This window comes from Triticum aestivum, chromosome 7B (assembly GCF_018294505.1).
Source record: "Triticum aestivum cultivar Chinese Spring chromosome 7B, IWGSC CS RefSeq v2.1, whole genome shotgun sequence".
In the NCBI taxonomy this organism is placed as follows: Eukaryota; Viridiplantae; Streptophyta; class Magnoliopsida; order Poales; family Poaceae; genus Triticum; species Triticum aestivum.
In genome coordinates, this window is record NC_057813.1 from 575,031,841 (window position 1) to 575,057,615 (window position 25,775).

The 25,775-nt window shown below is 46.4% G+C and overlaps 3 protein-coding genes across 5 annotated transcripts; 2 read left to right on the forward strand and 1 right to left on the reverse strand.

Annotated features, from left to right (window-relative positions):
* Positions 1-1,321: 1,321 nt before the first annotated feature.
* LOC100136970 (cadmium/zinc-transporting ATPase HMA2) lies at positions 1,322-10,072 on the forward strand. Of its 2 annotated transcripts, XM_044576712.1 has the most exons (10): positions 1,322-1,620; positions 1,782-2,049; positions 2,877-3,143; positions 5,779-5,876; positions 6,421-6,676; positions 6,769-6,906; positions 7,010-7,337; positions 7,433-7,635; positions 7,870-8,069; positions 8,192-10,072. In XM_044576712.1, the coding sequence occupies exons 2-10, from the start codon at positions 1,851-1,853 to the stop codon at positions 9,572-9,574; spliced, it is 3,072 nt and encodes a 1,023-aa protein (XP_044432647.1). In that variant the 5' UTR covers positions 1,322-1,620; positions 1,782-1,850; the 3' UTR covers positions 9,575-10,072. The 2 variants fall into 2 exon arrangements, with proteins under 2 accessions (XP_044432647.1, XP_044432648.1); XM_044576713.1 differs by lacking the exon at positions 1,322-1,620 and having other exon boundaries at positions 1,655-2,049.
* A 1,343-nt stretch (positions 10,073-11,415) lies between these two features.
* Positions 11,416-17,680, reverse strand: LOC123158901 (peptidyl-prolyl cis-trans isomerase CYP28, chloroplastic). 2 transcript variants are annotated; one of them, XM_044576715.1, is made up of 4 exons: positions 17,391-17,643; positions 16,229-16,362; positions 14,679-15,497; positions 11,416-11,700 (listed from the first exon to the last, which is right to left on the reverse strand). In XM_044576715.1, exons 3-4 carry the CDS (start codon positions 15,445-15,447, stop codon positions 11,489-11,491), a joined length of 981 nt encoding a protein of 326 aa, XP_044432650.1. In that variant the 5' UTR covers positions 15,448-15,497; positions 16,229-16,362; positions 17,391-17,643; the 3' UTR covers positions 11,416-11,488. The 2 variants fall into 2 exon arrangements, with proteins under 2 accessions (XP_044432650.1, XP_044432649.1); XM_044576714.1 differs by lacking the exon at positions 16,229-16,362 and having other exon boundaries at positions 17,391-17,680.
* Positions 17,681-18,375: 695 nt separating this feature from the next.
* On the forward strand, positions 18,376-19,815 carry LOC123158187 (uncharacterized). Its single transcript, XM_044576274.1, has 6 exons — positions 18,376-18,619; positions 18,717-18,830; positions 18,933-18,995; positions 19,380-19,496; positions 19,559-19,589; positions 19,761-19,815. Exons 1-6 carry the CDS (start codon positions 18,457-18,459, stop codon positions 19,813-19,815), a joined length of 543 nt encoding a protein of 180 aa, XP_044432209.1. The 5' UTR covers positions 18,376-18,456.
* Positions 19,816-25,775: the final 5,960 nt, after the last annotated feature.

Genomic DNA, 25,775 nt, shown 5'->3' on the forward strand with positions numbered 1-25,775 from the left:
AAGGGTTTGTTAATTCCCTACAAAAGAAATACCACAAAAGTTTAGCGTAGTTTAAATGATTAGATGTCTTATGATCGAACCAACTCATTAGGGTTCAAGACCTAGACTTGTTGGCACTGGTGCTTGCATTTTACTACATTTATTTCAAGCTTTCCGGCAATGTTCATTCACTAGGCGGAGATGTTTTCATCGACTATGAGACGCCTGTGGTGACTTCGTCAATCTCAAGATATGATGCCGGCTTATTTTCTCGGAGGCACTCGTAGGGGTAAGATGTACGTGCATGCATGTATTCATACAAATGAGGGTATGTATATGTGTCTCTCACGTCTCCTCTTCAAGAAAACTTTAGGGTTCCTCCGCCTCCCGCTGGCGTCACCGTCGGTCCGTCTCATCTCTGATGGCCTTAGTGCCACGGGGGCATAGCGGCCCTAGCTCTTGCCAGCGGGAGTGCTCAGCTTTTAGACGTTTATTTGAGTTTTGCTAGGGTTTGTGTCCTGCTCAGCAAGGCGAGGCGGCAGCAGGTCTCTAAAGACGGAATAAAGTTCTCCCCGCCCAGACTTCGTGTCGGTGGTGCGTCTAGCATCGTCGGTGGGCATGTGGATATTTGTCTCCACAGATCTGTCTTCAATAGATTTGCTCGGATCTGGTCACCGTTCATCTACGTTCGTGTGTCTTCAGGTTAGATCCTTCCGATCTACGCTACTCTTCATCGATGGCGGTTGCTATTCTAGTGCGTTGGTCTGGGGCCTTAGCACGATGACTTTCCGACTGTCTACTATAACAAGTTTTGCCCGGCCCCGACGAGGGAGGGGCGATGATGGTGGGCGTGCCTTTTGCTCGCTTCAGCATATGTAGCCATCGCTAGATGATCTACGGATCTGAATGCAATTTTTATTGTTTCTGGTGCTAGTTGTACTGCCATAGAGTGGGCTTTCATTTTAGCCCAAACGTCTCAAAATATTTAAAACTACTCCCTCCGTCCTAAAATAAGTGTCTCAACTTTGTATTAGCTCTAGTACAAACTTGTATTAAGCTTAAGACACTTATTTTGGGACTGAGGGAGTACATTTATTGGGTAACTTTGGCATTCTAAAAGAAACACTTGGAAGGGTCCTCCCTGTAGAGAAGAAGATATAGTGCAGAAAAAGACAGGCTTAAAACTAGGCGTGGTCCAAACGGAAACTAAAAGGACGAGGCGGTTGATGTAGCCACGGGGGAGGCTTGCGTTTACATGAGGCGGGCGAGGCGGTTAATCAACCCGGGCCTCCGAACCAAACCTTCCCTTCCCTTCCCTTCCCTTCCCCATAAGCCGTCTCCCTCGGCTTTCCGGCCGGGATCACGCACGCACGCACCCCTAACCGCAGTTCATCACGCCTCTCCCTCCCCATCCCTCCGTCCAATCCGTGTTGTACTCCCCAGGAATCCCAGTGGACTGGGCACTGCTGGTAGGCTCCCCCGGAATCCCAGTGCGCGTCCTTCTCCCCGTCCTACGCCTGCCCGCACCGTTTCCTGCTCCGCTCCGCGTTATATACCCGCTCCCCTCCTCTGCCTCTGCATCACCACCATCCTCCTCGTCTCCTTCTTCTTCTTCCGCTCCGCGCTTCCCGCCGTCGCGAGGTAGGTGGGCTGGCCAGTTAATGGCGGGCGCGCGGAATCCAGGGATATTAAATTTCTAGAAGCGCCTCCGAACCTACCACCATACATACATCACCAACACCGCACGCCAAGATTGCTCTGCTCCGCTCCTCTAACTCTTCTTGCTGCCGTGTCGCGCGCAGGCAGAGGGAGGTGAGAGAGGCGCGCAAAGAAGTGGGACTGGGAGCGAACAAGTGTACGGAGAGGGAGCGATGGGGGACTCGGCGGCGCCGGCGGGCAAGCTGGAGAAGAGCTACTTCGACGTGCTGGGCATCTGCTGCCCGTCGGAGGTGCCGCTAGTGGAGAAGCTGCTCGAGCCGCTCGCCGGCGTGCACAAGGTCACCGTCGTCGTGCCCTCCCGGACCGTCATCGTCCTCCACGACGCCGCCGCAATCTCCACGGCCCAGATCGGTAAGCACACGCGCACACGCATGCAACCCCCTCCCGCTTTCCCCCGAGATCCCTCCGCCATCCCGGCCGGCGGGCCCTCGTGACCCGGTCATCCAACTGTCGTCTTCCTTGCATGTCAGACGTGTAGTTCCTCGTTTGTGTCGCCGTTACTCCGTGGGCTCCGGTGAAAACCGCCGGCTTTCGCCCTTCATCACTAACTTTTCCCTGTAATCCGTGGTTTTTAATTGGATTTTGACTCGCCGGGGGCTGGAGTCGCTGGACTTCGGACAACTGGAGCAGAGCAGACCGGAGTCGCCGTTGCAACCGGATAATAAAAACTGAAAAACTAATCCGGCCTTTCTGGTAGCAGTAACGTGCTGCCTGCCGCCTCATAAATTCCGATGACGACGGCCCTGGGCCGGATGGTTCTGGATTTTAAAACTGGCCGACCGCCGACGTGAACCAACTTCACCGTCGCCGGAGTTCTGGGGTACGGGGTTTGGACTTTAAAAAAGAAATCGTACCCGAACTTTGTTTACTTGCAGTTGCAGCGACGGGAGAACATATCGAACCTCGTGAAGGATCACGCAAAGTCACTAGTTCTTTTCTAAACGACCTTTCTTCTCTCTGAATTTCTTATGCGCTTTCCGTTCTGGTCAAGTCCTTGGTTTTTGTACTGATTTTTAGTCTAGTTTTTTGCCAAATGTGTTGGTTCACAAAAAAAAATCTGATTATTATTACAGTATGGATTTCACAAGTGTTTACCTAACCATTATTTATTCAATAAATATATTATCTGAAACTGCAAGTTCTGAACTGTATCAAAACAAAAACATCCAATCCTGCAGTCAGGGCGCTGAACGGGGCGAGGCTGGAGGCGTCGGTGCGGGCCTACGGCGGCGCCGGGCAGAGCAAGGTGTCCAACAAATGGCCCAGCCCGTACGTGCTCGTCTGCGGGGTCCTTCTCGTCGTCTCGCTCTTCGAGCACTTCTGGCGGCCGCTCAAGTGGTTCGCCGTGGCGGGGGCGGCTGCCGGCCTGCCGCCCATCGTGCTCAGGAGCGTCGCCGCGCTCCGGCGGCGCACCATGGACGTCAACATACTCATGCTCATCGCAGGTAAGGCCAACGCTTGCCACCTTCTGAACCATTCTGATGCTGATGTTCATTCTGATGAGCATGTGTTTCACGTGACTGGGCTTGCCTTTTTTTTCTGTCTAGATTCATAGCATGCGATTAATATTAATATTATGCAGTCATGTTGTATATATCCTTAAATTCATGAATCTTTGGGTCACCCCACTTAGCCTGGCTACTTGCAGAGGAAGCCAAGTGAAATAAAAGCTCATCCATTTTCTAAAAATAAATAAACAAAAAAAAGCCATGCTAGGTGCAGAGCATAAGGTGCCGTGCTTGGCTCGTGCCGAATCTAGTTAGGCAGAGGAATCCTTGCTAATTCTGGCAAGTTTTTTTTGCTTTTTACATCTGAGTTAACAAAAAATCTTTGAACTAGTAGTTACTACATGGAAAAATCCTAGAAAATTCGTGTCGTTATCTTACCTTCGTAGACGACGCTGACGCAACGATCGCTAGCACTTTGGATCGGGGGAGAACACATTCAACCAAAGACCCGAATCACTGGAACAACTGATGGTGTTGTTGTTAGCAGTGGTGCCAATATGCCGAAAATAAGAGTCGCCCAGGAAACTACGGTCAAGGCAGGTTGCTTCCTTGCACCAGTGCCAGCATGCATGGTGGGTGCTTAGCTGGCTATTGTGGGAGAGCAGAACCAAAACAGGCTCTGGAAAGATACTCAGAGCTTGCGATGTCTCGCTTGCTGAAACTTCCCAGAAACCCATCCAGAACCCCCCTGGGAGTTCTGGATCGAGTCTGTCTATGGCACATCTAGATTGGTGGTGGTGTTCCTGTAGCCAAAACGCTAGGTTGTTGCGATGCTAGTGTTTTATGCTGAATGGACAGAAATCCACTTCCTTTCCTCCCCATGTGGCGATGTCGCATCCCAGATTCCACTTTGAATGAGCAAACTTTGCTCGGTCTCTCTAGAGTTCTGGCTGTCAAGATACCTCAGTTTCATGAAAGGAACTTGAACAGAGTTTTTCTTTCCCCACTACTATTGCTAGAAAACAAATTGTCTGTTCAGACCAGCAGATCAAAATGTGCCAGCGTCTCAAATCTTTTGATGGACTCAATTATGAGAGGAGGGGTCCAAGTTTCTATTCACAGTCATAATTTTGTGTGTATATAATCACCACTTTCTGTAAACTCAGCATGTGATCTGTAGCCTGCACACACACACACAACATATGTTTCATGTCACTGGGCTTGCCTTTTTCCTGTTAGATTCATGCAGTTATGGTGTATCCTTACTCTCATGAATCTTTGGGTCCCCCCCTCCCCCCACCACACACACACACACACACACACACCCCAAATAGCCTAGTTGCAAAAAAATAAAGCTCATCCATTTTCTAAAAGAATAAATAAATTGCCTAGGTAGTTGTGGTGCGCGAACGCGATGTGTTTAACTCGTGCAGAATCTGCTAGTTTGGCAGAGGAATCCTTACCACTCCTGGTAAGATTTTGTTTATACATCTGAATTAAAAAATGCTTTGAACTGGTTACCACATCAAAAATTCAAAAGAGAGGAAGACATGAGTAATTTTATAAGTCCACCGCCATGCCAATCAGGGCCTTGTTCTAGAAGAAATTTTATGTCCCTATCTTCTGTCGCTTCGTATACGCTCAACACCCGCTACCACTCCGGGGAAACATTTTTTTTTAAACGGAGGCAAAAACTTTGCCTCATCGATTAATTAAGCAGGAGAGAGTTGCCTAGTTAATTAACGAAAAACCACAGACTGAATCATTGGAAGTACTGATGATGTTGTTAGGTGTTAAACATCGCTGAAAAAAAGGCAAAAAAGTCACCCAGGAAACTGGGGTCAATACAGGTTGCTTCCTTGCACCAGTATGCATGGTGGGTGCTTAGCCTAGTGGGAAAACAGGCTCTGGAAAGATACTACTAAAAGCTTATGTCTCACTTGCTGAAACTTTCCCCTTGGTGTTGTTCCTGTAGGGACCCCCCCACTTTGAACTGCACCAAAGGGATAGGTTTGCTCTGATGCTAAGGTTTATGCCAAATGGACAAAAATCTGCTTCCTTCCCTCTCCATGTGGCGATGTCGCATCTCAGATAGGGTATCGGATTCCACTTAGAATAAGCAACACTTTGCTCAAATCGGTCTTTCTAGCGTTCTGATTTTTGTGCTGTCAAGATTGCTCAGATTCATGAAAGGATCAGCATAGGAACTTTGGTCAGAATTTATATTTGTTTATGTATTCTATAATACTATGCTAGAAAACAAAATTTCTGTTCAGATCAGCAGATAAAAATGTGTCAGCATCTCAGATCTTTTGATGGAGACTTAATTATGAGAGTAGGTGTCAGTTTCTATTTGCAGTGGTAATATAAAAGGAAAGTTGTATCTAGGGAACTTGTAGTCTGTGTGTATATATAATCACCACTTTCCGTAAAAAACTATATACCTGTTGGCACTGACTTGTTGGCTTAATCTACTCGTCTTGGAGGAACGGTATCTTGTCATCGTCACATATTTACAGCCATTTCCTTTTAGGTGCTCTGCCGTCCCATAAATTGTGGCAATTTTGGCAGGAAATGGATGGTGGCAATTGAATAGCCAATGGCTCACTTGTTTTACTTGCTTTGTTTGCAGTTGCTGGGGCCATAGCTCTCAAGGACTATTCTGAGGCCGGGTTCATTGTCTTCCTCTTCACCATAGCCGAATGGCTCGAGACCAGGGCCTGCGGCAAGGTATGTTGTCCACAAATTCCTTTCACCTAAGAGATCAGAGCTGTGAGGTCCTCTCATGATCCCACTTACCAGGAAAGGTAGTTTTTTTTTTTCGACAAGGCGCGGCTAGGAGCACATATTCATGCTGATGCAGCATAACAAGGCATGTTGATTTTGATGTGCACTAGCCCCACTGATAGACGTGTGAACATATTTTGGTCTGCCATTCTAGGCGTACGTAGTAGGTTGGAATAGAGCCAGCCCGTTTCGCTGATTGTATCACCTTTTTAGCATAACATCAGCTTTCAATTATCATCCAATAGACTAATGAACTTTATATCTAGTGGACTCAAACATGCATATACACTCATATCTAGGTGTAAAACATGATTAGTGAAAGCCACGCCAATAATTTTGGTAAGATGATGAGCTGAAGGCAACCACTAAAAGTAATGTCTTCTAAAAAAGCAACAGAAATCATTAACTATGTCTAAATTGGCAATATTTTTTTTTTGCACTACTTTGTCCCTGAAAAAATCTGATTAAATACTCTTTTGACATGCAGGCCACTGCTGGCATGTCGTCACTAATGAGCATGGCACCACAAAATGCGGTTCTAGCGGAGACTGGGCAGGTGGTTGCTACCCAGGATGTGAAGATCAATACAGTAATAGCTGTCAAGGCAGGGGAAGTCGTGCCGATCGACGGTGTTGTTGTTGATGGACGGAGTGAGGTCGACGAGAGCACCCTCACTGGGGAATCCTTCCCAGTGTCCAAGCAGACAGACTCCCAGGTCTGGGCTGGCACGCTCAACATAGATGGTAATACATACTACATTGCCACTGGAATCGACATTTACCGCGATGCTTAAAATGCACCTCTGATCACTGATTCTATATTGGTGATCTGTCAGGTTACATTTCTGTGAGGACAACTGCTATGGCCGACAACTCTGCGGTGGCCAAAATGGCAAGGCTCGTTGAAGAAGCCCAAAACAGTCGATCCAGTACGCAGAGGTTGATCGACACTTGCGCCAAGTACTACACACCCGGTAAGCCAGATGGAAGAGACTATGCCTGTAGCGAAAATTTAGTCATGGACAATTTCGGATCGGATTTGTTTTACTTACTGTGATCTTTGGTTGCACCTCGCAGCTGTTATTTTCATGTCTGCCGCAGTGGCAGTGATCCCTGTGTGTGTCAAAGCACGCAACCTAAGACACTGGTTTGAACTGGCCCTAGTTCTCCTGGTGAGTGCCTGTCCATGCGCTCTGGTGCTGTCCACACCCGTGGCAACCTTCTGCGCGCTACTGAGGGCCGCGAGGACGGGGCTCCTCATCAAAGGAGGGGATGTCCTTGAGTCCTTGGCCAGTATCAAAGTTGCTGCCTTCGACAAGACTGGTACAATCACTAGGGGAGAGTTCTCTGTCGAGGAGTTTCAGACAGTTGGTGAGCGTGTTTCGAAGCAACAACTTGTTTACTGGTGAGTGTGGCTTCCATATCAGAATGTTCAAAGTTCTTCAAAGACATTATGTGCTTCGATCTTCCTGTAGTATTTTAATTTCATGATTGTTGCAGGGTTTCAAGCATCGAGAGCAGGTCGAGCCACCCAATGGCATCTGCTCTTGTTGGTTATGCTCAATCAAACTCTGTAGAGCCAAAATCAGAAAATGTTGCTGAGTTTCAAATCTATCCTGGCGAGGGGATTTACGGTGAAATTGATGGAGAGGGCGTATATGTTGGGAACAAAAGGATCTTGGCAAGGGCATCGTGTCAAACAGGTTGGTGAAATCTGAACTCAGCATTTACATATTCAATGTTGGCAACATTCTTTTGCTATTTACCATTGAACTTTCTGTTTAGTAAGAGATAAACCTACCCATGCATGAAGTTACTGAAATTAGCGCTATTTGCAGGATATTTTGCTTCATTCTTCTATTTTGTTCAATCGAAACACAGTTTTCTGTTGAAATCTTGAGCTGTTAACTGATCATGTGCAACTTTTTTTGTTCTAGTTCCAGACATAGTAGAACACATGAAAGGAGTTACCATCGGATATGTGGCCTGCAACAAGGAATTGATTGGGGTATTCAGCCTCTCGGATTCTTGCCGAACTGGGGCAGCCGAGGCCATCAAGGAGTTGAGATCACTGGGCATCAAGTCAGTGATGCTTACTGGCGATAGTACTGCCGCTGCCACATATGCACAGAACCAGGTAATGATTTCTTCTTTTTCTTCTGGAGAATAGGTGGATCTTATTGTTTTGTATTTTCCTTTCTCTAGTGGATACAAATGCAACACCTTCTGATTTTGCTGTTTCTTTACCTTTTGTGGCAGCTGGGGAACATCCTGGCTGAGGTTCACTCTGAACTTCTGCCTGAAGACAAAGTGAGAATTGTAGATGAACTGAAGGCAGGAGATGGCCCTACACTGATGATTGGCGACGGCATGAATGATGCCCCGGCATTGGCTAAGGCTGATGTTGGAGTCTCCATGGGCGTGTCCGGTTCAGCTGTCGCAATGGAGACGAGTCACATTACTCTGATGTCGAATGACATCCGCAGGATCCCAAAGGCAATCAAGCTGGCCAGGAGGACACACCGGACCATCGTCGTGAACATTGTCTTCTCGGTGACCACGAAGCTTGCAATTGTTGGGCTTGCGTTTGCCGGGCATCCGCTTATTTGGGCAGCAGTCCTTGCTGATGTTGGCACATGCTTGCTGGTGATCATGTACAGCATGCTGCTACTGAGGGAGAAAGGCAGTGGAAAGGTGGCGAAGAAATCCTGTGCTTCTTCTCACTCAAGAAAGCATGGGCATGGTACTTCCCACCACTGCTCCGATGGTCACCACCATGAGCATGTATCTGCAGGTAAGCATTCTTCTTGCCATGATCATCACCATGAGCATGATCACCACAAAGAGCCTAGCAACCTGCATTCCACAGGCAAGCATGGCTGCCATGATCATCACCATGAGCATGACCACCACAAAGAGCCGAGCAACCTGCATTCCACAGACAAGCATGGCTGCCATGATCATGGACATGGCCATAGCCACTGCAAAGAGACGAGCAGCCAGATGGTCACAAGCAAGCATGTTTCCCATGGTCATGCCCATACCCACAACATCTGCAACCCTCACCCCACTGCGAACAAGCATGATTGCCATGACCATGAACATAACCACCACCAAGAACCCAACAGTTCACATTCTGCCGATGAGCATGATTGCCATGATCACAAGCACTGTGAAGAACCAATCAGCTTGCTTTGTGCCACTGAGCATGCTTGCCACGACCAGAACCATGAGCATCATTGCTGTGATGAAGAGCAAACAGTGCATGTCGCAGATGCGCATTCCTGCCATGGCCATAAGCATGACGACAGTGCGGCTGATCCAGTTCCAGAGCTGTCGATATCTATCGAGAGCGCATTGCCTGATCACCATGAGCAGGAGATCCAGTGCATCAAAGAGCACAAAGAGGAAGCGTGTGGGCATCACCTGAAGGTCAAGGATCACGTCCCGGCTCCGACAGATTGCAGCAGGGGAAACTGTCACAGTACGGTGAGCAGCAAGGGATGTGAAAGCAAGGGCAAAGAAGTTTGTTCAAGCTGGCCGGTTGGTCGTACCGGAATAGTCCGCAGGTGTTGCAGGACTAGGGCGCGCAGCTGCTGCAGCCACAGCATGTTGAAACTACCTGAGATCATAGTAGAGTAGGATGGAAAGTATATATGTTATGTTGGTAAGATAACCGAAGCGAGTAAAGCTCCCATTATCTAGAAGGAAACAGCGACCGCTGAAGTCGCCTGGTCGGCATATATAGCTAGGTTCCCATGGCTGATGATAGATATTTGATCTGGTTTCGCTTGCTTAGCTGCTGAAGAAATGGGTGTAGAAGTCTTAATTTTCATGAAGCAGGCGTCATTCTGAGATGATATGCTGCTCTGGTTTTCTCCTTGTTGCCGAAGAATTTGAGAAGGTGCAAAGAGAGAGTGTTTGTTCATAGTATCAGTGTGCTTCAGCAATAATTGGAAGAAGCTGGTGTAGAGATCAGTTTATAACTTCTTATTAGGTTTCCTTATCAGAGTACCAAGTTGTAATCATGCTTGACTTTTGTTGATGGAAAACTTCAACTAAGTTGGCTTATTATGAAACTTCTCGGAATGTTGCATAGAATCATTGTTGGTCAAGTTATGAAATGCTGTATCCCTTTAATGTGGTTTCAGTGTTTCGCTCTGAACTAAGGCAGTAATCCTTTTAAGGATGTGAACTGCAGTTGTGCAGTTGTAGCAACTTATGAAAACCTGCATGCATAAGTTCAAATCCTTTCTTAAATTTACGGATGTAGATTTTGCTACTAGGAAAGTTTCTTCGAAAAATTCATGTGCATTCTGACATTTGTCAAAAACAAAAATGTACCATTACAGGTCGCATGAATTGCAGCCCGAACATCCCTTTCAGGCGTCACCTTGAGCTGAACTGTTGGAACAGAGGAATGGCGCTCTTGTCTTCGAGGAATTTTCCTGATGACTATTGAAACAATATGGTATGGAATGGCATTGCTGATCATTTGCCTTCCAGGAATTTTCCTGATGACCAGTGGAATAAGGGAATGGCCTTAATCGTTGATCATTTGACTTCCAGGAATTTTCCTGGTGGCTATTGGAATTATGGAATGGCGTTGATTGTCGATCACTTGACTTCCAGGAATTTTCCTGATGACTATTGGAATAATTGAATGGCATTAATTTTTTATCATTCTACTTCCAGGAATTTTCCTGATGAACCTGACACTACTCACTACTGTCTAAGTCCAAGTATCAGTAGCATTTTTTCCCCTTCTTTTTCTCCGTCTATGTATAGATGCTGCAGGATCTCATTATAGATGGATCTGGCGTACGAAAATGCCTCTAAAGACTCGATGCTTACTAGAGAAAATATGCATAAGCCGAATTGGACTGGCAATGATCGAACTGAAACTGCTAGACATCTCTTTTTTTTACCTGCCTCGCTGTTAGGGTGGTTTGGGGTTCTGTTGAAGTTGTTCTGGTCTTCTGGATGCCAGCTGCTGCTGCCCTTCCCCTATTTGGCAAGCCTTTTCCTGGTTTTATGTTTTCCTTTGTGGTGGGGATCTGTTGTTCATGGTGGATATTGCTGCTATCTGCAAGGCTCTGTCAAATGTGACAAATAGGACACCTTTGATCATCATGTTGTTGACTCCCTACTACAAATCACTTCAACAATGACGGCTCAAGGCCGCCTGTCAGTGGTAGCGTTCATCACTGACGGGCCGGCCATGACCGGTTAGTGATGAGTCTGGGAGGGCTATTCAAGTAAGTAAACACTGACAAGCCACTAGCCGACTAGCCAGTGATGAGTCGTTTGTCCCCTCCTTGGTGAGACCCATCACTAACCGGTCGCTTCGGCTTCCTGTCAGTGGTGATATGTCAGCACTGACCAGCCATACTTACAGCCCGGTCTGTGGTGAGGAGGGAAAATACGGCACAGCGTCCAGTGGGTGGAGGTATTGGTTTTCATTTTTTTATGTAAGATACAGAATATCATATTATAGGTAGAGATACAGCTACATGGAATAGTAATTACACGAAAATGGCATCTATACAGTACTTGTCATGGCAAGCTAGGAGGGGAAAGGGATGGCTTGGTCACTTTCAGCTCCCCACAACCGCTGATATACACAGTTTTCTGTGGGCGATCCCACATGGCTCTAGCAGATTGAGCTCTTTCATCGCCAATCAGCTGTGCAAAATCATTGAAGAATTGGATCCTTTCACCTGGTTTATAGGTAGGGATGGTTGCAATGCTGGAGATAACGTCCATTCCTACATGATAAATGAAACGAACATCAGAACAAAGGGTAAATAAACTTGGTTGCTTCCATCTTTTTATTATAAATAACGAGAAGGACCCGGCAGTTCATAAAAGAGCACGAGGATGCTCTACGATATGCTGGGGCATTTCAGAAGTTCTGCAAAATTGCAAATAATGCATGTCCAGTAAAGGAAAAGATTGATAATTGCATGTAATAGGTAACATACACCAACCAACTTAATTGTCAGTTATTTTTAATAAAACAAACATGTGCCTTTGTGGTGACTATGGCATGTAAGCATGCAATATACTAGCAGATAAGAGGCGTGAACAGTCTCTGGAACAGTCTCTTCAGCACTCCAGAAGTTATAATTAACTATAGAAATAAAAAGATCTTAAGTATATTAACCTACACTTCGTCAGGTACATGTAACATATGTGCATTAGACAAAATGTAACCTGTAAATTTCGATAAGTTGAACAGTGAAGAAAAGATTCAAGCAAGCAGACAGCATTGCACTTGCGTAACTGAGGCGGACATGGGAGTTAGCGTTGGCGGGCATGAGGTTTGCCGACGGGAGGCAGTAAGAGCCTGTTTGGGACTGCTCTGCTCCTTAAAATTCAGCTTCACTTCAGAAAAGACAAGCCAAACGGGGTAGCTCCACAATATTGCCACTCCACAAAAAAACTAGAATCTGGGTTATAACTCCCAGTTTTTTATGAAGCTCTTGAGGGGGTGCTCCAAAAAACTCTAGAAGCTGGAGTTGGGGGGAAATTACCTACCACTGCCACCAGTAAGTGGATACCCCTTCGTTTCTCCCCCCTCATCCAATCAAATAGATCCTTTCCACCAAATTTTCCATTCTTGAAGCTGGAGCTACATGGAAGCCAAACATTCTCTTTGGTAGTGCTACAACTTCTGTATGAAACTACTCCAAAGTGAATTTAGTGGAGTGAAACTGATTTTGGTGAAGCTGAGCAGTCCCAAACAAGCCCTAAGTTTAAGAATACTATTGAACTAGATATGTCTTCAAAATTCTTTGAATAAAAAGAGATGTCTTCATTTAGCCAACCAAAACCAAATTATTTTTGGGTGATGTTATCCGTTATGTTTTTTTCTTTTGAGAAAATGCAAAAGCTTTGCGTCTCGATGTATTGATAGGAAGAAGAGTTTGTACAAGTCCAAAGCTGAGAGACACCCAAAACTACAACACGACGCCACTAAACGTTAGGCGCCGCCCTGCTGGTACCAACGCTGCAAGACCCCTCGCACCCGCCCTTGCCTAGCTTCCGACTTGATAGTGTCAAGGAGACCAGCTAAACTGAGCTGAGCGTTGTCGAAGATGATCACGTTACGATGTTTCCAGATAGACTGGATTAGAAGGATCCGTTATCCGAAAATTTGAATACCATGCTATCAACATGATGAAGGGGGACGTGCCCTTTCTAACAGCAGTCTGGATGGAATGGCATGTGAGTTGCCCCCAGTCCACAAAATAGTGCCTGCAGCGAGGGACACGCCGTCAGTCAGATCGAGGGGAGCACCTCGTGCCACATCGTAAGCCAGAAGGAGCAACCCGTGAGGTGACCCATCGTCTCGTCCGACTGGTCACAGAGCACATTAGCTAGGTGCATGCTGCAGGCCACGTCTCTACAGTCTCTCAGCGGTCCTGACAGCCGAGCCACACGAATTAGCGTGGGGGGAGGGAAGACTTCCACTTCAACTTTCAAGAGCTCGAACCGACCAACCCATGAAAGAGGGCGCCATGCCAGGTCTTGGATGTGTACTGACTGCTCGGTGTCCGCCGCCACTGCTCACATCTGGTGAGGTGGAAAGCACCACCCCGCGCACCATTCACCTAACCTGGATATACTGCCAAAGGGATGTCTGACATCCAACGACGGTCGGTAAAGGCCTCCCTAACTGTGCCCCTTCTTTTCCTAGTGCGCCCTGAGAGCAGGAGAAAGAGCTCACACGCGAACTCTGAAATAGTGCGCCCATCCAACAAAAGATCCTCCAATAATAAGGTAGATGCTCCATCCCCAACCACTATGTTGGTGGATGCGGCAAACACCTCCCGTTCATCACGGGAGAAGTCCGATATATCTAAGTCTCCTAGGCAGAGTGGCCTGCAACCAAGGGCTGGAGCGGCTCACTCAATAACCTGCTTAGCGCGAGAGGGGTCCCGAGCTATCTGATCAGAGGGAGCTAGCTGACACTCCATGACCGATGCTGCCTCCAGGGCCTCCTCGTCCGAACATCCAATGGGGGACACTGAGCACTTGTCAAAATTGGTGGGAAGCCCAAAGATCGCAAGTATGCTGCGAACAATGAGCAACCCTGCTCTATCCAGGTGGCAGAAGATGACAGCCCTTCTTCTTAAAGTGAGACGCTCGCAGTCAAATTCCGGGGTACTAGGCGGCGGAGCAACCCAAGCTCAGCCTTGGACAACAACTTGTTTAGTGTGTCTATCACCAACACAAACACCATATGGGAGAGTGAATCAACCTGTTGCAGGCCCTTGCGATGCCAAACCGGCAGATAACGCCGATGGGGCATGCTCAAGCTAGATAACAAAACTAATTTTTAAATCACAGGATAAGCTAAGGTGTATGCAGCAAAGATGAGGATGTTATGGCTTGCTGTTGGGAAGAACTAAGGTAGACATTGATTCATTGATTGATGACATGGATGCTTTTCTGAATAATCTATGACATGTACAGATGGGATGTAAACAAAGCTTGTAACAGTATATCACCGGAAGGTTCATGTTTAGAAATCCTACTCTAGCAAGGCTACATTTTGCTCTTAGTCTTACCAACCCTGTCATTAGTAGACCAGTCATTAGTCAAATTCCACATAACATAGCTGGTTCACGAAGTGCATGTTATTGAAAATTGAAGGTCCCGATATCAAATTCTTGCAAGACATTCAACACAGAATCTGTGATAACCATCTCATACAAGTAATTCTGAGAGAAGTACTCACCTTCTAATACAGTTCCAAAGACAATGTTCTGATCATCAAGCTCTGGACAGGGCCCTGGCCCTGTGGTCACCAGGAATTCAACATTGTGATAATTGGGGCTGAGTTTGATGCTATCGTCGTCGTCATTCTGCTCAAGACACAAGGATAGGGTGCCAGGCCTTGTATGTCTTAGTTGATACGCTTTAGGATCAACAGTCTCAACATTTCTCACAAGCTTTGAGGGAGGTTGGACCACACCCTTATCACGCCGAGAACCTTGTCGGCCAGCAGCAAAGAACTGACCTTGAAGCACCTTGTGGACAAGTGTGCCTCGATATGCAGAAGCAGTGCAGGTAGTTTTGAAGTTGGCAGTAGTGATCGGGAGTAGCCGACCATAGAGACCAAAGACTACACGTCCGAGGGGCTCGGAATCAGGGCAAGAAGCAAGTTCAGCTCCTAACGTGCGGTCATTGCTAAAGAAGCTTGGACAAATGCTAAAGTCCATGAATATGCGGTCGGTGATGGTGGTGTCAACTGTGGATGAGGATGGAGCGTTTGCATTGTCTATGGCAAAGGAGGAGGAGGCGGAGAGGAGAAGAGAGGAAGCAGGGAGTAAGACGAGAGACCGCCTAGGAATTCTTGGGGAGTGGTTGTATTTATGGGTATTGTCATGGTTTGGTCTTGAGGTAGCAAAACAGGAAGACTGGCTGTTGGGGTGGTGGTGGAGGCTGCTAAGAGAAACATGGTCAACCATGGAGGAAGTAGCTTTTGTGCTTGATGAAGGCAGCATTTCGTTGCTAAGTGAATGCTTCAGTGTTTGTCCTGCTAATACTTCATTTCCTGCAATAACCAAAGATGAATGAGGCATAAACTTTGCTTAAGTAATATGCTTACTTTCTCGACAACTAGCATAACACTGTCAGGTACTCCTTCCGTCCCGAATTACTTGTCGCAGAAATGGATGTATCTAGAACTAAAAATACGTCTAGATACATCCATTTCTGTGACAAGTAATTCGGGACGGAGGGAGTATAACTAAAAGCCCAGGCATTCATAATACAAAAAACTCTTGGTTATCTCTCTACTTTTTCACATGGAGCTCACCCAGGATGGGGCATATGACAAGGGTGTACATATCACCCTTTATTCTAAAAGTGACTCCTACTGCAGCAACCTAATTAAGCCACATCACCCCTAGAATTACAGTCAGTAAATTAATTAATATTTCCTATTTACTGCACTCATGCATTGTGTGTGGTGCAAACAATGAATGTAAGGACTGTTGCTAAACAATTGGAAGGTTGGTGCCTGAAAGACTATGTTGAACGGAAACGTTCTGTCTTCGAAAACAACATTTCATTCATATATAGAAGTAAATAAGCTTCATGCATACATAGAAGTAGAAGACGTGTCATGCATATAAAGACCGGATGTGTACTCTGTTCGACACAGATCTGTGCAGTAAACCAATACTCGATGGACAATTTAGGTATGGAGGCACACGAGTTCAATGTTTAAATGAAATATATACTGAACGGTTCTGGAAGGTTCTCGTCAGCATCTTGTCTTACATAGCATGCAATGCTCCCGATATCACATCAACATCAAGATATGTCAATGTTACTCCCGAATAACATCAAAATCTGCCCCAAGAATTTAATTCTCTTTTGGTAACCTGGAGGAGTTGCTTGAGACTGGTACTCAACTGCTCATTGAAAATTATGTTTCGAAGTGTTAGAAGAAAGGTGTGTGCACCATTGGAAAAATACAGTAAAACCTCTTTTCAGAAACAAACCATCTTTGAACTATTACAGACATGCATGCTAAAGAGAATACATGAGGCAAGAAATTACTAAGACTATTCATAAACATACTTGGTTACTTAATTGTAAATACACCCACAGCAACGTGTGGGCATGGCCCTAGTGTACAACAGCAATCAAGTAGTTACAATACACATGTATGAAGTATGCTGACAATTGCATCAAAGTTTCTTAAATGTATGGATTTCACATTACAGCCTGCTACCCTACTCTCCCTCCAAAAACCCAGTAGGCAATCAACACATCCTTAATAAGTCCATATATCCAACAAGCTGACAGGCAGCAATTCAACAAAAGAACTACCCATCTGCCTGGGCCATCGGCAACTCCGAACCGCCAAAGTGGCGATTGGCATCTGTGACCTCATACTGCTCAAGCAGGATGAGGGTGCAAGCGGGACGCAGGCGGTCACCACAGCCAGTCGTCAACCAGCAAGTGGGGAGAGCCTTACCTTGGCTCGTCACTTTGTTGTCTTGCTTCGAAATTACTCCCTCAGTCCCACAATATAAGGCCGTTTTGCAAGCTAAAAAATAGCTTGCAAAACGATCTTATATTATGGGACGGAGGGAGTAGACATTACTACTAACTGTGAATTGTTACATTACTATTGTACTGCTCTTGGTCCCTAGACCCATGAATGAGCTGTGTGTTTCTGACAAAAGACTCAAAATATGAAGAGGAAATGTGACAGTTTTACTATAAATTGAACCAAAATCATTGGCCATCTAACAAGCATTCCCTGACGTACATGGCACGCAGCTGACTTAGTGTGATGGTTTCAGACTTTCAGTCGAACCAGCAATAGCAATTTCCATGTAAATTGAACGGAAAGCAAGGGAGCAGCCCGTTTCCTAGTACAGAACCCAAAGAAATGGAAATAGAGCGGCGTAGCCACGGGGCACGACCTCACCTTCCAGATCACCGGCGGCGGCGGCGGCGGCGGCGGACGGTGGAGGCACAGCCCTGCGGCTGCACTTGGCCCTGCGGATGCGGCTGCGGAAGGCGGAGGTAGAGGTCAGGGACGAGGAGGGGACGGGGCGGCGGTGGGAGCTAGTGTCGTGGTCTCGCCGGTGGAGAGCGAGGCCTAGGGACGTGGCGGTGGCGGCCATGGCGGCGGTGGGAGGAGCTGTGGCCTGTGGCCGGCGCTGTCCGGAAAGGATAAGGGTATACTCAATTTTTTATGGGTCCGAATAACTGCCACACGTGTGGCGTCGATAGGAACCCGCCCGCACGCTTCGTGCGGCATAGACGGGGATCGGCCCGCACGACCACGTCCGAGCGCACAAAAGCACGGCCCGCACGTCCGGTGTGTGGCAAACCCGCCCGCACTGTCAGAAGACCGGCTGCCCGCACGACCCAGCCGATCCACGCCTCCGATCCATCCGTCGAACCCCGACATCCGTCGCCGGCCATCCCTGGTTGCCATGGCAACCAGGGCAGATCCATAGGGCGCTCCGACCCCAAACCACACCCTAACCCTTCCCATCCCCAGCCGCCCACTCCAATCCAGCCCTCCAGACACGATCAACTAAAACCAGGTGAAAATTCTCGATCTCGTCCTTCCCTCTCATCCTTAAGGCTGAAAATCTCTCGATCTTGTACTGGGTCCATACTATAGGGGTAGAACACTGCATGGTTCGGTGTATATTCGCAATTGCCACGCAGAATACACCAGATCTGCCATGTACTACGTTTGAGGTTAACTTAGGTGCCTAGTTTAGGCACTTAAGTAGTTGGGTATGAAATGGATGAGTAGGAATCCCTAAAAAAGGGCAGGAAGGACGATTTTTTGAATGAAGAGGGTGGGAAAAAATAATTGCCACTTGTGTGTAACGACAGTTGCCGCTTGTGTATGATGACAATTGCCACCTATTTTGACATGTTGCTTGCCATCCCTATCTTCCATGTGCAAGCAGCAGAAGAATACAATTCTTGTGGATTATTGATGCCTTTTTGATCATCCAGTGATTGAGAACATGTCGGAAAAGAATCGAGACGCGGAAAGGATGAATCGCGAAGGTGGCGCTGATGCTTGGGGTTCTCAAAGGCCAGAAACACCGCCTTGGGATGCAGCAGAGTATAGTCAACTCATCTCTGCAGGGCCGTTGCTGCCACTACTAGAACAGTATGCAGGCGTAGGTATGATGCGTGGTAACAAAAAGAAGAGAGCAGTTGCCAACTTCGCAACGATGAAGATGACATTCTACTTATGTCCTACACTCCCATTTTTTTGCAGGTTCTTATGACCAAAACACTCTTAGGGGGGCCCCATGGCAAGTTCAGTCACAAGGCGCTAACACTGACATATGTACGGGCAACCAACCTCAACTAGCTAGTATGGCTAATCAAGGTAATGCAAAACCAAAAAAACACATACTGCTGTGCACGTGAAAAATGGACATGCAAAAAAACTGGCAAGAGGACTCACGAGTTATCACGGGTGAAAATGCAGGGCCTTCATGCAGCACGTGGCATCAGCCAGCACCCATGTACCTGCCATCGACGTCATACACAGGTCAGTCCATAAAAAAAGTGAAGGTGCGGATGTTCAATTAGCAGAAGGGGCATAGTTGGCAGCTCCAAATTGCCATGACTGGACTTCTACAATTGCCATGAATTTAAAACTACATTTGCCATCCCTGGACAACTGTTGTTGCCATCAGTGGACACTTGCAGTTGCCATGGAGAAACAACTGCAGTTGCCATGCCAGAGCAACTACGGTTGCCATGTCATCGCAACTGCAGTTGCCATGGAGGAACAACTGCGGTTGCCATGCCGATGCAACTATAGTTGCCATGCCAGTAAAACTGCAGTTGCCACATCAGGGGCGACTGCAGTTGTCGTGCTAGCACAAACTGCAAATTGCCATGAATTGACCAACCACTACTATGCTTACAGCGTATTACGCTGGTGGTGACACGGCAAACGTCCCGTGGCAAGCTTCACAAATTGCAGGTGGAGCACGACATTTTGGTGTCACGGACCACACAAGATGGCCAAATGCAGCACAACAAGGTAAGGAAAAAAATTGAACCACAAAAAACATCACTACATTTGTTGTTTGTAGTTTTTTGTAGGCAAAACAATAGTTGCCATGTTTGTTGAACAGTACCTTCCATGACTGGACAGCTACAGCTGCCACACATGTCCACACGCGGTCTCACGGCTTGCTGTTTGAAAATATGTCGTGCCAAATCGCTCGAAGATGGTGTGATCCATTGCGATACACATGTTATCCAAACAAAAATCTTACTCTCGTACCTGTTTTTTCTATTACAGGGCCTGCAACTACACTGAACAGCGGCGCGGGGACATCTACGGCGGGGAGCTCTGAGCGCACGGAAGACGCGTTCCACCAGCCAGCAGACAATCATGCCGCAAACAATTTCGAGTCAGAGTCGGGAATGGCAATCATTCCAGCAATGCCGACAAGCACCCCTTTGAACACAAGCACTGGCAACACTCAATTAGATGGAACTGCCGTTGATACCAAAGTGAATGATGAAACTGACGACGACGCACAAGGGGATGAAGATGGTGGGCAATCAGAGATCATGGTACCTCAGCCACCGTACATTGGGCAGAGATTTGAATCGTTCGAACAAGCAAAGGAATACTACCAGACATATGCAAAGTTCCATGGATTTGCGGTCAACACCGAGTACCATAGGAAAATTAAGAAAACTAACGAGTACAGCAGAGGTGAGATGAGGTGCCACAAGGCACGGAGGAACAAGAAGGGGAAAGGTGTTGCGCCTGTCGTTCCGGAACGAAAGAGAGGTATCATTCTCAAGACTGAGTGCCCTGTCCGGTGTAAGCTAAACGTAGATGGAGCACAGTGGGTGGTCAATGAATATTTTGACGAGCACAACCACCAACTCATAAAGAAGTTCGACCTGGTGAAATTTCTGACCGCCCACAGAGGGTTCACCCCCGTCGAAAGGAAATTCGTAAAGCTGCTACATGATTGTAACGTCGGTCCATCAAGAATGGTACAGATACTATCTCTCATCCACAGCAAAAAGGGGACTCTGAGTAGCATGCCGTACATACCAGCTGACGTCACAAACCTACAGGCCAAGTACCGTAGAGAGAGCAAGTTGGCAGACATAGAGGCCACAATAGCCTACTTCGATGCGAAAGCAAAGGAAGATCCAGATTTCTTCTACAGGATAAGGTTGGACGATGAGGACCGTGTCAGGAACATGTATTGGGTGGATGGTGCTGCAAGGAGAGCCTACAAACATTTCCGAGATTGCATTTCATTCGACGCGACGTACCTCACCAATATGTACAAGATGCCATGCGCTCCGTTCATAGGAATAAATAACCACAATCAGTCGTTGCAGTTCGGATGCGGCCTCGTCCGAAACGAAGACACAGATGGGTACGTTTGGCTGTTCAAGACCTTCTTGGAGTGCATGGATGGACTTGCTCCGATGAACATAATAATGGACCAAGATTTCAGCATGCGTGCAGGCATAGAGGAGGTCTTTCCGTTGGCAGTGCACAGGCACTGCAGGTGGCACATTATAAAGAAGGCTGAGGAGACGCTAGGACCGTTCTTTGCCGACCGTCCAGAGCTGCACAAGGCATTCGAGCTGTGCGTGGACCACAGCTTGACGATAGAGGAGTTTGAAAGGAGATGGATGGCCATGACTGAAACACATCAAGTCCAGGACAACGAGACTCTTGTTAGCCTGTGGGAGAAGCGAATGTACTGGGTGCCGGCCTACTTCATGCAGTGCTTCTTCCCCTTTCTGCAGACTACGCAGCGCAGCGAGGGGTTCAATGCTGTTTTAAAGCGGTACGTTAGCCCTGGCAACTCATTGCTACAGTTTGCCAAGCAGTACACAACTTTGCAACAAAAAATTCGGGGATATGAGCTACAGCAAGAAGCGACCACAGCCCTAAAGCAGCCAAAATTGCTAACGTATTTACCGATGGAGAGGCAAATGAGCAAGATATACACCAACAAGATCTTTAACAAGTAAGTCAGTTGCATTACAGTCTTATTTGCATAAAAAGCACCAAGTCAGTAGGGGCCTTATAGAGTGCAATGCAGTTGCCATGACATGCAGCTGCCATGTTTAATGAAATACTGTTTGCCATGCTTACTCAGATGCAGTTGCCATGTTAAAATGAAAATTTTGTTTTGGCATACTTGCTCGGGTGCATTTCCCTTGTTGAATGAAGTGCAGTTGCCATGTTTTATGCGCTGTGCTTCCATTAGAGCATGTTGGCATGCAAATGCCAATGTCAAAAAATGCTAAAAAAATGTTATATTGGCGACACATATGCTGAAATGCAGTTGCCATGTTTAATGAAATGCATCTGCCCTTTTTTTGAAATGCAATTGACATGTTTACTCAGCTGTAGATGCCATGTTTAATAAAAATGCAGTTGCCATGTTTTATGCAATGTGCTTCCATTGGGGAATGTTGGTGTGGAAATGACGATATCCAGTTGAAAATGTACTGCAATTGCCATGTCTGTTGTACTGCAATTGCCATGTATGTTGTAATGCATTTGCCATGTGTAGTGTACTGCATTTGCCATGTTCAACGTAATATATTTGCCATGTTCAATGAACTATGTTTGCCATGTTCAAACAAAATGTATTTCTATTTCCATGACAACATAAGGGTGTACAAGAAAAAGATCGCACGAAAGTTTAATAGAAAACACACAAAACTTGCAGATTCCAGGAAGAAATAAAGCGTGCCAGCATGTTCACGGCTTTCCAGGTGGACGAACATACGTTCAAGGTGTGTTCTATTTTGGGCATGTCAGATTCAGAACCTGAAGACGCGGACAAAGGAAGGAACTACTTCGTCAGAGCCTCGATAGGCGAAGGCGAGTACTACTGCCAATGCTGCAAATTCGAACGGGACGGCATTGTGTGCTGTCACATACTAAAAGTCATGGACATGAACGCTGTGACACGCATGCCCCACCATTTCATAAGGAGGCGATGGACTTGGGACGCTGACGACGCATTGGCGCCGCAGACAACACACGCAGTTCTGGCTGTGCATGACGAGAGACCTGAGTCAACCATGGAAGCCGTGAGGCACGTTGTGCTGACAAAGAACTATGCTGAGCTAATTGATGAAGCGTGCAAGAGTGATGACACAGCGAGAGTCGCAGAAAAACACAGGAAGGCACTGAAAAGAGAGCTTAATGAGATCAAAAAAAGGAAAGCCGAGGAAGCCTTACACCGGTTCCCCCGCACATCAAGTGTGCCTTCATCCACGGGGCCATCGTTTGAAAACTCGGAGATAGGAGCTGGAACAGCAAGCACACAAACCCAGGTCAGGAACCCACCCCGTTCCATCACAAAGGGTCGTCCAAGAGAGATAAGGTACAAGTCGGGACTGGAGATTCAAGCAAAACACAAGAAAACGAAGAAAGGGGCGGGCAATCCATGAGCAAAAATTGGGGCGCTGTGACATGGTCCATGTGGACATTTTGTTTTGTACCCCTATACGATGGGATTTTTTTTAATTGGGAGAATGACTCTTGAGGGGGGACAGAAGTAGAAGGAAAATTCATTGAATGGATAAATGCATTTGCCATGTTATGGGTACTTAATCTGTCATGTTATGTGTAGTTAATCTGCCGTGCTATTTTATACCAAATATGCCATGCTATTTTATACTAGATAAGCCATGCTATTTTATACTAAATATGCCATGCTACTTTATGCTAAAAATGCCATGTTAGTTGTACTGGATCTGCCATGTTAGTTGTACTGGATTTGCCATGTAAGTTGTACTAGATCTGCCATGTTATTTATGATGTATCTGCCATGTTAGCTGTACTGAAAATTTCCGGATGCTTTTTGTAATGACTCTGCATGGCATATATCCCCATGACAAATACGATGCGGTTTAGAAGCACGTAGTGTGTTGTGTGCAATGTATGGGAAAACAAAGTTGGAAAAAAAAGCGTAAACGTGCATAAACCGCAGCAAAGGTTATGGCTACATGATAAACCTACCCAATGCTAGCCGGTGCAATTAGCGATGAAAAAGAACAAGCAAAACAGCCAAAAATGAAAAAATGACGATGAATTTCACTAACCATGTCTGTTGAACTATATTTGCCATCTTTTTTTTTTGAAAACATCGCAGACGCATTCGAAACAGCAAAAAACGATGCCAGAAACGACGAAACCACTGTCGTAATGATAAACATAAAAATAGATCTGATGTAACGCCTAAAATAGGTTCACGTCCACACATGTATTACAGAAAACACTAAAAATGTCGCTAACACGCCACCATTACATAGTAGGCTACACAAGGTTGCAGTCATAACGTAGCACACAAAACATAGTTTTCGACAAAGAACAGAGAGATAGTACCTTACATTCCTCAACAACAGAATGTAAGGTGTGCGTCTGGTGTGTAACGCCATGTGATCACTTGTACTTCTTGATGACTTGCTTGACAGCTTCCTCCACGAACTCACGTGCTCCGGACCGCTTGTTGAAATCTTCATTCGTCAGCCAGTTCCATGTGCAGATTTTTCGGAGCTCAACGACCGTTGCATCTGTGATAGCGGGGACAATTCTGCCTTCCCACTTTGCAAAGTATTCCAGCGCGTGAAAGCCACAGTCCGTCCTGCACGAGGAAAAAGAGTTCAGGTGAACACGCAAAATGGACAGCTGCAGCAAAGATGGACTTCAGTTCAGATGTGTCAACAAAAAGAGGGGGTGGATTAATGTAAAAATGGCACATGAAGGAGCGGGTTAAAAGAAATTACGTGTTCCCTTGCTTCACAGTCGCCACATACTCAGTCGGGAAATGCCTGATCTGGACCTTTGAATGTTCGTAGTGACGGTTCCAAGTCTCTTTGAGGTTCTTGATGAAGAATTCGGCATGCGTAGTAAGGTCTCCATCAGCTTCCGAACGGATTGAATCAAGCACCTCGATACGTTGGTTCTTCAGGTCAAGACATACCGCATAGTGGTGACCACACTTGTCGTGTCGGTCATGTGGTGCAAGCTCCTGGAACATGGGGAACATGACCTGCATTTAAAAAAGTGAAGAAATGAGATACAAAGTTCACATGAAAGAACAACAGAGGGACAAAAAAATTAGAATCACGTAGAATGTTTGATTATGGGTGGGAGTAGTTGAAAGAAAGTTGCCGTCCATTGTATGAACAAAATGAGCCATGTATTTTACTATCAAGTTGCCACATAGTTTGCATGGGGATACAAAAAATCAAGAAGTCAGTGTGCACGGCAACTATTGCCACATGAAAACTTCTGCCACACAAACACAAGTACAGGTTCTGGCAAAAAACCACGCCATGTGAAAAAACGGTGCAGACAGGAAAGGAGTACTCACATATTTCTTCAGTGTGAGCTTGAAGTCACCGTGTTGTGCAAAATTGTTCCTCAGGATTTTGTGGTGGAAGTCACCATCCCATATTTTGCAGGTCACACTGTAATGTATGATTATCTTGTCGGCGCATACATCGGTGTGATTGTTGATGTAGTCGATCCCGCATGCAACTACATTCGTCGACATTTTTCCGTTTGGCCTCACGGACTCGGCAAGATCACCCAGGTCGACGTACGTCGCTCCGCACTGAATGACTTTCGTTCTGTCCAAACATGAGCTGTATGAAAACGATATAGCATGGAAGAATCATGCCTACTAAGTAAAAAAAAATATGAAAGAACTAAAATGTAAGCGGACCATTTATAAAAAGTACGAAGTAGATAAATGGTAAAAAAGAGCAAGCAAGATGAGAGATTATGGGGTATGGTAATTTACGCTTTCAGCTCCTTCATGTGCTTGCTGTTGGTCCTCGCATTTCCAAAACGCTTGACGATATCGTACAGCTGGGTCTGTTCCTTAGTGGCCCTGAATTCGGGCTCGTAGTCTTTCGCGGGGGGTGGGTGAACTACCCTCTGCTGCCTCACAGGACCAGGGGTGACACTCCTAATGGTATCCTCAGATACCGTATCTGCAGGCACATTGGAACTTGATTGCCCTTGCCCTCGTGAGGAACTCCTCTACAATGCTGCTTCCTCGATCATGCGATAAACTTCATCAAGTGACGGTGAAATCTCCTCAGGGGTGGCTGCAAATGAATATAAAAAAAGTGGGTTAGGATACATATAAAATCCAAAAACAGATGGATTGTGAGGAGGTAAAGGTCCATGATGTGATATGTAGGTAGAAAAAGTGGGGCAGTTGCCATGGGTGGTCCAACTACAGTCGCTATGACATAGCAAATACAATTGCCATGTAGTGCACTGTAGTTGCCACCTAGT